A 13,915-nucleotide genomic window follows, 5' to 3' on the forward strand; every position below is an offset into this window, starting at 1 on the left:
ATGTCTTTGTTTCACTGCAGTTTAGGTCGGAGGATTTGACTGCTCGTTCCGTTGCAGTTTTCTGCGATTTCTGTTTGTTCCTGGTTCAAAGCAGGTCTATTGTTAGCTGCTTGTGTTAAACTAACTTGCGTTAAACTAACTAAAAATATTTGACATGTCTCGGACACCCTGCATTTGAACGGATAGTTCTATCCTTATAGATAAGACATGTTATCACCTTAACTGCTGCCTTATTGGAAACCTTAATTCTGATAGTAGTTTTGGAGTATGGAGCCCTTATACAGTATCTCTTACTTTTCCTTTGGTCTCAGAATGTAATGAATGCAGCAGGAAAAAAACCTCAGTGAACATTTGATCAAATCAAACGTTGAGAAACAGTGGGTGGTTTGATTTTAAACAGTATATGAAAATCAAGAGAGAGAAACAGTAAAAGAAAAATAGAGAGTAATATATATTGTTTGTCATTAATGCGCTAAAGAATTGACAAAAGTCCTACACTGAAATTTGACAGGAGTTTTCTTCCAGACACAGATGATGCACTGAGGAACCTGATTACCTGATTGGTTGTTGGGTGAGCGTGTCTCAGTTGAGTTCCTCTGTAGTCTGAGAGAGTTTGTCTTCCCTGCGCTCTCATTCTCTGTTCAAAACTAAGACCCCTTCGGTTCCTGCATCCAAAGATGACTTTAACATGGATTTTACTGGTCTTTACTGGGGTTATCTGCACAGAGACTAAGAGTGAGTAAACTGCTTCTTTTTAGTTAACTGGGGTTTTCACATTGAGAATGCTGAGGAAAGAAAACACTATTGAATTATTTACTATGAGCAAAAAGTTAAAAACTGCATAGATAATGTAACAGCATGAGTTGTTCACATATAATCTATGAGTAATACTGTTAATGCCTATCCGTCCATTTCAAATTAAATTAAATGTGAGATTAAAGTCCTGTTTAACAACAGTTCACCATGGATAGAACTCCAGTATATGATGGTGATAGGAGTGAGAAAATCATAGTGTGTACGCTGAGGATAGGCTGCAAAATATCAATGAGATCATTTATAAATTAGTCCTAATAAACTTCCATGATGATTTCAGGGTTTGTGAAGAGCTACTGAGATAAAACTAAATAATATTTATTTGTATTTATATACATACCTGTAGTGAAAGTTGTGTGGATGAAGTGTCCCTCTCACTTACACATATTGACATGTAATTTATCAGCTTGTGCAGGGGGTTTAAAACTGTGTGTTGTTGTTGTGTTTCAAATAGACACTTACCTGACTGGGTGCACAGACTCAGATGGAGATGAGGTGGTTGGACTGGATGGGGAAGAAGCGGCCCACGCAGACTTGACCAAGGGCGAGGTCGATATTACACTGCCTGAGTTTGCTGATCCGTATAAATATGTGAAAGGCAAATTTGTGCTTGCAGCTATAGACCTGCAAATCTGCAAAGAAAACTTGGATGTATACATAAAAGCATACAAAAGTCCAGAAGAAGCAGAAGGTGAGTCTTAATAACATCACTCAATGTATTTCTTCAGTAAGTTTGAATCACTGTTCATGTACTAATATGATATAGTTAAGGCCAAAGCTGTTTACTGACAACATGATTTTCCACATAAAAAAAAATAGTGCAGTTTTAGAAATAGGCGTTGACATAGTCAACTTTATAAATGTCCAGCATTGTCTTTGAGATCCTGCAAAGTTTTGTTACACTAAAGCCAAACTGAAACAAATGACCAAGTAGGCCTAACATGCACATTATTATTATTATTATTATTATTATTATTATTGTAGAAATGGCTGCAGTAAATGAGTGTAAAGTTGATTTGAAGATTTCTTTCATGATGTAAATGTCTTTACTGAGTAGACACTTAATAGGCTTTATAGACGTCCAGCATTAGTAAGGTGTACATGTTATCAGCAAGAGCACGGACCCAATAACCATCGGGGACCAGACACTGGAAGATGTCGACAAATTCAACTACCTGGGAAGTGTGATAGCTGTTGATGGTGGGACAGAGGAGGACGTGAAGAAAATAATTGGGAACGCAAGAACAGCATTTAACATCTTAAACAATAATGTTATAAGTATAAACATTTCCCTCAAGACGAAGCTTCAAATCTTCAACTCCAACGTCAAAACCGTGCTGCTCTATGGCTCCGAAACCTGGAGAACCACCAATAACATCACAAACATATTACAAACCTTCATAAACCACTTCCTAAGACGCATCCTTGGAGTCTTCTGGCCAAACACAATAAGCAACATCAACCTGTGGGAATGCATGAAACAAGAAATCAAATCAAATCAAATCAAACTGTATTTGTACAGCGCATTTCATACACAAAGGTAACACAATGCGCCTCACAGTAGGAAAGAAGGGAAATAAAAGGGGGGGGGGGAGGGTTACAAATACTTGTAAAGAGACATAGATAGATAAATAAGTAAACGTCCATAAATGTAAAATAGATACATTTTACATGATAACAGGGCATCACATAGCAACAGGGCATCACATAACGCATGTCAACAGGGCATCACATGTCAACAGGCGACACATGTCAACAGGGCATCACATGACAACAGAGCATCACATGACAACAGAGCATCACATGACAACAGGGCACCACATTTCTGTTGTGTTCTGTTTGCCGGGGCCGTACATGCATCCACTCGGCAAACAGGAAACACATATGATGTAGCGGTACTTAATTGGGGGTTACAAATACTTGTAAAGAGACATAGATAGATAAATAAGTAAACGTTCCATAAATGTAAAATAGATACATTTTACATGATAACAGGGCATCACATAGCAACAGGGCATCACATAGCAACAGGGCATCACATAACGCATGTCAACAGGGCATCACATGTCAACAGGCGACACATGTCAACAGGGCATCACATGACAACAGAGCATCACATGACAACAGGGCACCACATTTCTGTTGTGTTCTGTTTGCCGGGGCCGTACATGCATCCACTCGGCAAACAGGAAACACATTTGATGTAGCGGTACTTAATTGGGGGTTACAAACACTTGTAAAGAGACACGGATTCGTAAATAAATAAATGTTTCAAAATATGTTAAATTAATACATTTTTACAGTGAGTGATAAGCCAGATCAAACAGGTATGTCTTGAGTGTATGTTTAAATGTATCAACCGTTTCAGCCATTCTTAGGTATTCTGGCAGAGTATTCCAAAGGCTGGGGGCATAGAAGCTAAAAGCTGCTCTCCCATGTCTCTTAGTCCTAGCTTTTGGTACTATTAGGAGATCAGTGCCGGAGGACCTCAGGGTTCTACTGGGTGTGTACCTTGAGAGCATGTCTGTTATATATTCAGGTGCTTGACTATGGAGTGATTTATAGACTAGTAGGAGAATCTTGAAATCTATTCTAGAACTAACAGGTAACCAGTGCAGGGATTTTAATACTGGTGTGATGTGCGCTCTCCTTCTTGTTTTAGTGAGAACTCGCGCTGCTGCATTCTGTATTATTTGTAGTTGACTAATGGCTTTTTTTGGTAGACCAGACAAAAGAGAGTTACAGTAGTCTAGCCTGCTTGTGATAAACGCGTGCATCAGTCTTTCGGTGTCAGCCTGAGCGAGAAACGGTTGCACCTTAGCAATGTTTCTTAAGTGATAAAAAGATGTTTTAATTATATTTTTGATGTGGGTTTCAAAATTGAGATCTGAGTCTAATATGACACCTAGGTTTTTGGCTTGGTGCTTGGTGTTAAGTGCTACTGTTTTTAAATGTGCAGATAGTTTATCTCTTTCATTTCTTTCACCAATGACTAATACCTCTGTTTTATCCTGGTTGAGCTGGAGAAAGTTTTGTGACATCCATACATTTATATCAGAAATGCAATTTACCAAGCAATCAATAGAGCTGTAGTTGTTGGGTGTTACAGAAATATAGAGCTGGGTGTCATCCGCGTAACTATGATAGTCGATGTTGTGCCTCCTTATTACACTACCAAGGGGTAGCATGTAAAGACTGAAAAGCAAGGGGCCTAAAATGGATCCTTGAGGGACCCCACAGGTCATAGAAATGTTTTTGGAGCTGTGGTTTCCGAGGGCAACAAAGTATTCCCTGCCTGTTAAATAGGTCCTAAACCAGTTTAGGACTGGACCAGCGAGGCCAACCCACTTTTCAAGTCTGTCAATAAGGATATCATGATCAACAGTATCAAAGGCTGCACTAAAATCCAGAAGGTCCAGGACAGATAGCTTTTTGGAGTCAGCATTAATCCTGAGATCATTTACAACCTTGACTAATGCCGTTTCTGTGCTATGATTGGATCGAAAACCAGATTGAAAAGTGTCAAAGACACAATTAGCATCTAGGAAAATATTTAACTGTTTAAAGACAATTTTTTCTAGGATTTTGCTAAGAAAAGGAAGGTTGGAGATTGGTCTATAGTTGTTTAGAACAGAAGAGTCTAAACTGCTTTTTTTCAACAGTGGTCTCACCAAGGCGGTTTTAAGTTCTGATGGGAAAACACCTGTAAGCAAGGAACAGTTAATAATGGCTAGAATGTCCTTAGATACAGAGTCAGAGATGGTCTTAAAAAATTTGGTGGGAATGGGATCAAGAGGGCATGTAGACGGCTTCATTTGTGACACTACTTTGTTCAGCATTTCTATATCAGTCAGTGCAAAAAAGCTAATACTGGTACAGCATGGTGGAGGGGGATCGGAAAACAAAACATTTGGAATTTCTTGAGCAATATTATTTCTAATGTTTGTTATCTTATCTCTGAAAAATGCTGCAAATTCCTCACATTTGGAGGTGGAAAAAAGACTATCATCTACTTTGGGTGCAGGGTTTATAAGGCTATCTATTGTTGAAAAGAGGACTCTGGAATTGTTAGAGTTTATAGATATCAACTTAGAGAAATGATCCTTCCTAGCATTTCTTATTGCTTTATTAAAAACTGAGAGTTGATCCTTAAAAATATCAAGGTGGACCTGTAGCTTGGTCTTTCTCCATGTACGCTCAGACCTTCTGCAGGATCTCTTAAGTTTAATAATGTCCTCATTTCTCCATGGAGCTTTTTGTTTGGCTAAAACCTTTTTTTGTTTCAATGGTGCTACAGAGTCAAGTGCTGTCCTTAATTTTGTATTTAGAGTAGTTACTAGATCATTAACACATGATGGCCCCGCCTCTGGTGTTTTTGTATTAGTTATGTCTTGTCTAGTTATCATTATTTTGAAATTCTCAGCTGCTGCAGAGTTAAGATAGCGTTTCTTAATAAAACTTTCGGCACTATTTTTAACTTTAGGTACCAGTGCTGTAAAGAAAATACAAAAGTGGTCAGAAAGAGCAAGGTCACAGATAGAGGATATAACAGTCGTAAGACCCTTTGTAATAACTAGATCAAGGGTGTGGCCACGGTTGTGAGTGGGTTCAGTGATGTGTTGGGTAAAGTCCATGGAATTTAAGAGATTCATAAAATCCCGGGCCTTTGAGTCGTTCCCATTATCAATATGTATGTTAAAATCGCCAGTGATAATAATCTTATCGTAGTTTGTGTGGATAATGGAGAGTAGTTCTGAAAAGTCTGTTAGAAAAGTGGGACATTGCTTGGGTGGCCTATACACAGTTACTGACAGAACAGTAGGCTGGCACTTAAGAACTATGGCATGATATTCAAATGAGGCAAACTCATCGAAGGAGATGCTCCTGCAGCACAGGGCATCCGTGGCTATGGTGGCTGTCCCGCCCCCTTTTTTACCATTTCTAAAGGACTGAAAAAAGCTATAATTGGGAGGGGACGCTTCAATAAGAGCTGCAGACCCATTTATGTTTAGCCAGGTTTCTGTTAAAAACATACAGTCTAATTTACGTTCACATATAAGATCATTAATGAGAAATGTTTTGCCTGATAGTGACCTAACATTTAGTATTGCCATTGAAATATTTTCTGGATATAGTGGGTCACAGGAAGGAGGAATATGCCGGGGTATAGATAGAATATTTGCTGGGCTTCTATTTTTAGTATTGTAACTATGGCCTTTGTTTTTAATTAGGCGTCGAGTAGAGATTAAAACTAGAATAGGATTATAGGTGCATGCCATAAAATTATATGAAGCAGCCTGTTCTGAGGTAGTGGAATCATATAGGCCTAATGCACTGTAGAAAACATTGACAGATTCAGAATCATTTTCATAGAAAGTGTTAGAGTTACTACCTGGGGGGCATGAGTCTGTGATGTTTTCTACAGGATGTCAGTTCTTTAGGGTGGTCCTCATGTTGTCTGACAGCACACTGGCTCCGCTCCGGTTCGGGTGGAGGCCATCATGCTTCAGCAGGCTGGGCCTCTCCCAGAACAAGTCAAAGTTATTAACAAAGCTAGTGTCTGATGAGGCGCAGGTTGCTTGCAGCCAGGTGTGGAGTTCGAACAGTCTGGACCATCTCAGTAGATGTACAGCTGTTAAGGAGAAAATGGAGCTGGATCGGACACACACTACGAAGAAACACAACAGCAATAACAAAACAGGCACTGACATGGAAACTACGAGGCAAACCTGGAGAAGGAGCACAGGGCAGAAACTCAAGAAGAATGGGTTGACGTTGAAACTGGAGAGGATGGTTCAGGAGAGACTGCAGTAATTACTGAGTGTCTCACTGCATACAAAAGGACTGGAAGATAGCTACGCCTTGTCTCTCCCTCATTGTATGTCTCTTATGTACACAGTGTGTGTGAGTGTCATTGGTCACTGATGATACATTTTTGTAGCACAGTAATGGCTTTAGGGGGTTAAGGCTCTGGGCTCTGTTAAGCGCCTAGAGGCAATTGTATTGTTATGGCGCTATACAAATAAAATTGAATTGAATTGAATTAATGTCTTCCTGTCAAGGGGACTCTATTTCACTATTTTATGTCGTCCCCAGCCCCCCCCATGAGCTGCATCTACCCCAGAGATGAGGTGAAGGTGGGCACTGTCAACACTCTCATCTGTCTCATCACTGGGTTTTACCCTCCTCGACTCACCGTGCAGTGGACCAAGAACAACAAGAATGTGACCCAGGGAGTGAGCAGCAGTCAGCTCCGTGTAAATGTTAATGACTTCTCCTACAACCAGTTCTTCACCCTGAAGTTCACCCCTCAGGAGGGGGACATCTACACCTGCACTGTGGAGCACCAGGCACTGGAGGGGCCCATGACAAGAGAGTTTGGTAACACGTTACATCATTTAGCTGCATATCTACATGGGTATTTATATTGCATATATTATCATATTGCTATGTCCAGTGGCGGTCCGTGCATTTCACGACTAGGCCTTCAGCGATGTCCTACACGATGTTAAACTGAGTGAATCCACCTCCTAATACCATCATTATGACGCCATGGCTCTCGAACCAGTATATTTTATACAGAAAGGCAGTATAAGTGAGCATTGCATCACCTTAACATAGTCGAGTACAACAGACTTTATTAATATTTCCGGAGCATTTCAAATCAATACACCCGTATTAACAATACATTAAGAGTAGTAAACTCTAAGTTATATGATCGCTTGGATATTACTGTCACAACTTAAAAATAAAAGGCGATTTTCAGGGATTAGTCTACAAAGTTTTATTAAGTCCACCAAAAGTAGCCTATGTGACTCAATGTGAGGTTTAACAAGTTTAACAAGTAACATCGCATTGTCCCACCTGCAAAGCAGTTTCATTAAACTTCCCATCCTCACGATATCCAGTTTTTCTTGAAAGTTCCGTCTTGAAAATGGCGTTGTAATTGTATCAAAAACTGGAATTATCAAGTTTGTGTAAACTAATTTATTTGAGTTGGTTAATGTAATTATATTTAGTCTTACCAATTGAAACAACTAGAAGAATAAGCATTGAAACCGATGTACGTCGTTTTAGCCAGCTAAACTGAGCACTGAAGCACTGCACCGGTCTGCCTCAGTATCCAATCAAAGGACGTTTACGTGTCACGTTCAACACGAGGAAAGAAATCTTCCGGGCCTTCTAGAAGGCCCAGTGTCGCCAACTCGAAATCTGATTGGTTGTCACAACTGTCTGTTTCAGTTCATTCAACTTAAATGAACTGAAACAGCAAGTTGTGATAGCCAGACAGATGTACACGGGCCTTCAATGTGAATTCTGAAGGCCTCAGGGAAGATTTCTGTTCTCTGGGAAGATTTAAAGGAGCGTGGCAACACATGATAGCGGAAATATGATTGGAATCCATTGGCTATCACAACTTGCTGTTTCAGTTCATTTAAGTTGAATGAACTGAAACAGACAGTTGTGACAACCAATCAGATTTCGAGTTGGCGACACTGGGCCTTCTAGAAGGCCCGGAAGATTTCTTTCCTCGTGTTGAACGTGACACGTAAACGTCCTTTGATTGGATACTGAGGCAGACCGGTGCAGTGCTTCAGTGCTCAGTTTAGCTGGCTAAAACGACGTACATCGGTTTCAATGCTTATTCTTCTAGTTGTTTCAATTGGTAAGACTAAATATAATTACATTAACCAACTCAAATAAATTAGTTTACACAAACTTGATAATTCCAGTTTTTGATACAATTACAACGCCATTTTCAAGACGGAACTTTCAAGAAAAACTGGATATCGTGAGGATGGGAAGTTTAATGAAACTGCTTTGCAGGTGGGACAATGCGATGTTACTTGTTAAACTTGTTAAACCTCACATTGAGTCACATAGGCTACTTTTGGTGGACTTAATAGACCCTTTCGCCGTTGGTAAACAATGCTCAGCGTTCTAGGTTGCGCACGCATTCTGGGGGCAAAAGAAATGGCTTAAGTTCATACCTGCGTTCGCTTTATCCTAATGATCTCGGAAGTTACGTTAATAAATTGACATTAAGTTATGGAATCCAACTTCCCGATCCATATTCGATCACGGATTGGATAGTTGACCCATCAAAATGGACAGATATTTATACATACTTAATAGAAAAACCCAGTGTTTACACAAAAGATACATTACGATCATTCAAGTCACTCGATGCCTATAACTACGTTGTCTGCGGGCATGTCCACTCCAGGATATTAAGTACTGCGACCTCAATGATGATTTCTGTGTCCTAAAATCTGAGGTGCTACCAAGCCAATGACAAGGAAAAAAGACAATAATGTATAAACCATGTGTTTTTACCAACAAACCCACCAACGCTACCGCTTCACGTTAAATTGCACATGCATGGCAGAGTAAGTCGACCTTATCATAAACGTTTCATCGTCAAGGTTTACGTGTAGGAACTACATAACCATTGCAACCACGGTTAACTGTAATGTTAGCGAATGAGCTAATATTTACACTCTTTTAAGTCTCCTGTACGTCCAAGCCCAAACCTATTCTTGAGGGTTCAAACATTTTCCAGGCTATTTGGCATCTAACAAAAAAAAAGCGTTGTAACTCTTATTTATGCTACAATACAACTTATATTTGTTATGATAGCCACATTTAGTATACTCGTTTTTGTCTTATACCATTTTTTTTATCTGACATTGCAGGCTATAGGGTCTTGTTGCAGCAGTGCTGTTAAAGATTGAGCTCTATGTTAGGATGGGGAGGACAGGGAGGGCATCTTGTACATCAGGAGCATGTAAAACAACACAAGCCTGCATACAGTGTGAAAAGCCAGACTATGGTAAAATGATTCACTGTGTCCAATGTGACAGCCACTTCCACTACGGCTATGTGCAAATTTAAAGAAAGCAGTGAAAGAGGTAAAAAAGCATGAGCTTAAGACAAGGTTCAAATAGTTTTAATTTAATAAAGAAAGTATAGTACATAGTCATTTATTTGTCTGAATATCATTTGTGGATTACATTTATCAGCAAACACAGTTCATTTTATATCATTTGGAAACAACAGACTTGCAGAGATTTGTGAGGGCACCACACACATTCACTATATCATCTAGGAGGTCAACTTGTGACACTGGAATGACCGATTGTAAGATTTTAAAATTCTTCCACCGGCCAATAACTCTTTCTATGTGAATTCTTACAAGTGAAAGTTGTCTTGATGTGTCAACCTCATTTGCTGGTAGTTGTCCTTTTCCTTCGGTGAAATTTGGAATAAGCAGGGTGGCACCATACGCGGCAAGCTCTTCTCTAATTAAAAAGCCCCTATCAGCTAAAATGTCATCTGTAGGCTCCAAAAGATCTAAAAATCCCATTGATTGGTAATCTGCTTGTCTGACACCCGGCCACCCGAACCTAGGGATAGAAAGGATATGGCCCCGGCGGGTGGAATGCCAACTAAATACTTTACTGTATTGTGGTGTTTATATGTAGACCATGTCTGGGCCTGGGCAGTCAAGTTACTAGGTCTGTCTATAAAAATCTCTGTGCACTTTTGGGCATGTTCTTTAAAACAGCAGTCTGACTTGGCCATTTTATAAGTGGTTTCAACACTTTAGCCATAGAAGGTAACCAGGTTCTCAAAATGCATGATATTGTGCTGTTCGATACTTTAAACCTAAATGCTATGTCAGTGTTAGTGAGACCCAATCTAAGTTTCATAAGCACAATCAGTAGGTGATCTCCCAGGGTATGTATTTCAGTAAACTTTTCTACATTGCCTTTTAGTTTTTTCAATAACCAGTCAAAGATTATAGTAGTTATTCCTGTGAGAAAAAGAAACTGTACACTGTTATTTCTGATTGAGTGGTAAGAATACTTGTTGTTCTGAAGCTCTTCTATTAGCTTCTTGTTTTCATTTTGGATTTCACCAAACTCTTGGTGCAGGCTCACATATTCAACCTGAATCTGTTCATACATGTGCCTCAGATTTTCATAATCTTTCTTTGGGCACATGGCATCCTCTTCCAATGGGGCTCATCTTCAACTGTAAGACATTAATGTGAAGACAGGAATTATAAGTTTTACTGACAACACATGTAAAACACAAATAATGAGTAGCACAAGTACATTTTACATGTTTGATTGAATTGAAAAGTGTGTTCTCACCAGGGCAAAGATCAGTAGTCAATAGGGAAGGTGATTTAACAGATCTCTCAGATAGCAGTTTATTCCTTTGAAAATCTGTAAGATTAGATTGCACATAATAGAGGTAACTACTGACTGCCATTTCTCTCAAAGCTTGCAATACAGAGCAGGCGATGTTACCTTGGATAGCTAGCTTTGATGCCATAAGTTAACATCACCTGCTCTAGGTTGCAGGCACTGTTGGCTGCTAACTTATCAAGAGCAAACACGCCTTACCTCTCCAATTTAGCTTCAGGTCTCTGGCGAAGGGACAATGTCGGGGCTTTCGTAGTTAATTGAGGCTTCTCCTACGAGTAAATTAAGCACAGACTCAACCCACGATCATTGTATGCATTGTATAATTGTATGAAATGAATAAATGAATGTACTATGAACTAGCTAACATTAACGGTTAGCTAACGTTAATGGTTAGATATCGTTAACGTTAAGTTAACCTAAAATTGCAAGGCTAAAGTTAGATATGGATAACATTAGCTATCTAGGGAGCTGTTTTGGCCAACTAAGTTATCTCAGATTTAACTAACACAATTTCAAGTCAGCTAACATAAACAAAATTCACTTACCGGATATAAAATGTGACCCACATATGCGTGCATTTTTAATGATGTCTTCAGTCCAGTCCACTCGTTTTATAGCTTGAAGCCAGAATCTACGCCTGTTTGCATTAAACAGTCTTTTCCCCGAAGGGATGCGGTAGAAATTGAGACCTTTTTTTTTTAGTTGACCTGTTTTGGCATCCCACAACACAACAAGATGGCATTTTTTTAACGAAGAAACCGAGACGAAGAAATCCTTAGCTTTATCTCTCCAAAATCCTCTTGCACTGTCACTAACTATGGCTAAAATTTCCGCTTTTTTGCCTCCAGAATGTTTGCGCTTAACGTTTATGACGTAGGTCATAAAAGGGTCTATAAAACTTTGTAGACTAATCCCTGAAAATCGCCTTTTATTTTTAAGTTGTGACAGTAATATCCAAGCGATCATATAACTTAGAGTTTACTACTCTTAATGTATTGTTAATACGGGTGTATTGATTTGAAATGCTCCGGAAATATTAATAAAGTCTGTTGTACTCGACTATGTTAAGGTGATGCAATGCTCACTTATACTGCCTTTCTGTATAAAATATACTGGTTCGAGAGCCATGGCGTCATAATGATGGTATTAGGAGGTGGATTCACTCAGTTTAACATCGTGTAGGACATCGCTGAAGGCCTAGTCGTGAAATGCACGGACCGCCACTGGATTGGATGAAAGCTCTAACATAAATGAACAACGCTGGAAGCATGAAATGAAGATAATGGACTATGGGGAATCATTTAATACATATTTATGAAAAGAAAATATTAAAATTAAATTTATTTTATTACATTTATTTTCTGATGATGTTTTGGCCAGCAGAGAAGGCCTTGAAGGCCCTGACGGACCGCCACTGGCTATGTCTCACCAGATACCTTCACGACAATTTAACAGTTACACCAGTAACCTACACCTGTCTAAAGCATTGGGCTTTACTGATGAAACCGTAGTTGTAGGCTTTAGATTAGGGATCATGATTCATATATAAATATTGATTGCGTGTCTTCCTAAGAGGTTGAAGTGTGTGTGTGTGTGTGTGTGTGTGTGTGTGTGTGTGTGTGTGTGTGTGTGTGTGTGTGTGTGTGTGTGTGTGTGTGTGTGTCTTCCTCAGATGTTGAGGTGCCAGAGCCCAGTCTTGGTCCCTCAGTGTACTGTGGAGTGGGTTTGACTCTGGGACTGCTGGGAGTGGCTACCGGAACATTCTTCCTCGTCAAGGGAAACCAGTGCAACTTAACTGCATTCTAATGCGGCTTTCTATCCATTCCCATCAGATGAATGAAATGTAGATAATGCAAAAATCGTGTCATTCTCTGTTTCGATGCCTCCAAATTGGCCTGGTTTCCAAAATAGGGATTATGCCTAGTCATAGACTAAATAATGTATTAAACCCAAATTACTCAGACATGGCTTAAAATAGTCTCAGGGTTGGCCTAGTCTTGATTTCAACAATCAGATTTCCAGAGTTTAGATCAGAGCTAATCCAGATGTATATGAAGCCTTTAAATAAACTTGGCCAGACTACCCCAGGTTTTTATAAAATCCTCCCCTTCCTTATCACCACGGTGATGAGCTGAAAAGTCCTTGATTTCCATAGTGTGAGACTAGAAATAAATACATCGTCTCAGAAAGCTATTTGTTTAGTGTGGATTAATGTAAGTAGAATTAGCCTCCTCCTGGGTTAATTTAAACCCTGAATGGGAAACTGGGCTATTATGAAATGTGTGATTTGAGTCTGGAAGAAAATAAAGCCAATAAAGGTATAACTATATGAACAGCTTACTGAAGACATAAATCAGTGAATTTATTTAAAATCATGACCTAACAAAAGGGAGCATACATACTATAAATGCACAAGCTAACATTTAGAGTACATGTTGTGTATGTAAACATGACAACATTACATTTAAATCATAACCCCTATAACCTACTAATGTGTCTCTGTGTTAGAATGAAATACTAGGGATATAGAGGCAGAAGTGGAAGTTAACAAGGAGAAAAGATGATAAATAAGAAAAGCTGGTGAATGCAAGTCAAAAAGCACATGAAACCAGCAGGTAGACAAACACTTGACTTATTGATAACAAACAACAGTAAACAACTTCATTAAATGTCCAATGTTACAGCAATTGCAGGCCCGTATAAGTCATGATAAATAGGCTATGTGTCTAAACAGTGAGTGTCACAGAATGGCAGACGACACAAAGATGGCAGGCACTGGAAGCTCCGGAATATGAGTGGAACAGGCTCGAACATGACATTGCAACCCTCGAACTCTGAAAATGAAAGGCAAAGAAAGCATCGTGATAACCCCGAAATCAAAACCC

The 13,915-nt window shown here is 39.3% G+C and overlaps 1 protein-coding gene across 1 annotated transcript; it reads left to right on the forward strand.

Moving 5' to 3' along the window:
* Positions 1 to 677: 677 nt before the first annotated feature.
* LOC308367843 (H-2 class II histocompatibility antigen, A-U alpha chain-like) lies at positions 678 to 12,836 on the forward strand (the record flags this gene model as incomplete). Its single annotated transcript, XM_080841829.1, has 4 exons — positions 678 to 735; positions 1,268 to 1,504; positions 6,910 to 7,194; positions 12,703 to 12,836. 4 exons carry the CDS (start codon positions 678 to 680, stop codon positions 12,834 to 12,836), a joined length of 714 nt encoding a protein of 237 aa, XP_080697955.1.
* Positions 12,837 to 13,915: the final 1,079 nt, after the last annotated feature.

The sequence above is a fragment of the Sprattus sprattus genome (genome assembly GCF_963457725.1).
Source record: "Sprattus sprattus genome assembly, chromosome: 7".
NCBI lineage: Eukaryota > Metazoa > Chordata > Actinopteri > Clupeiformes > Clupeidae > Sprattus > Sprattus sprattus.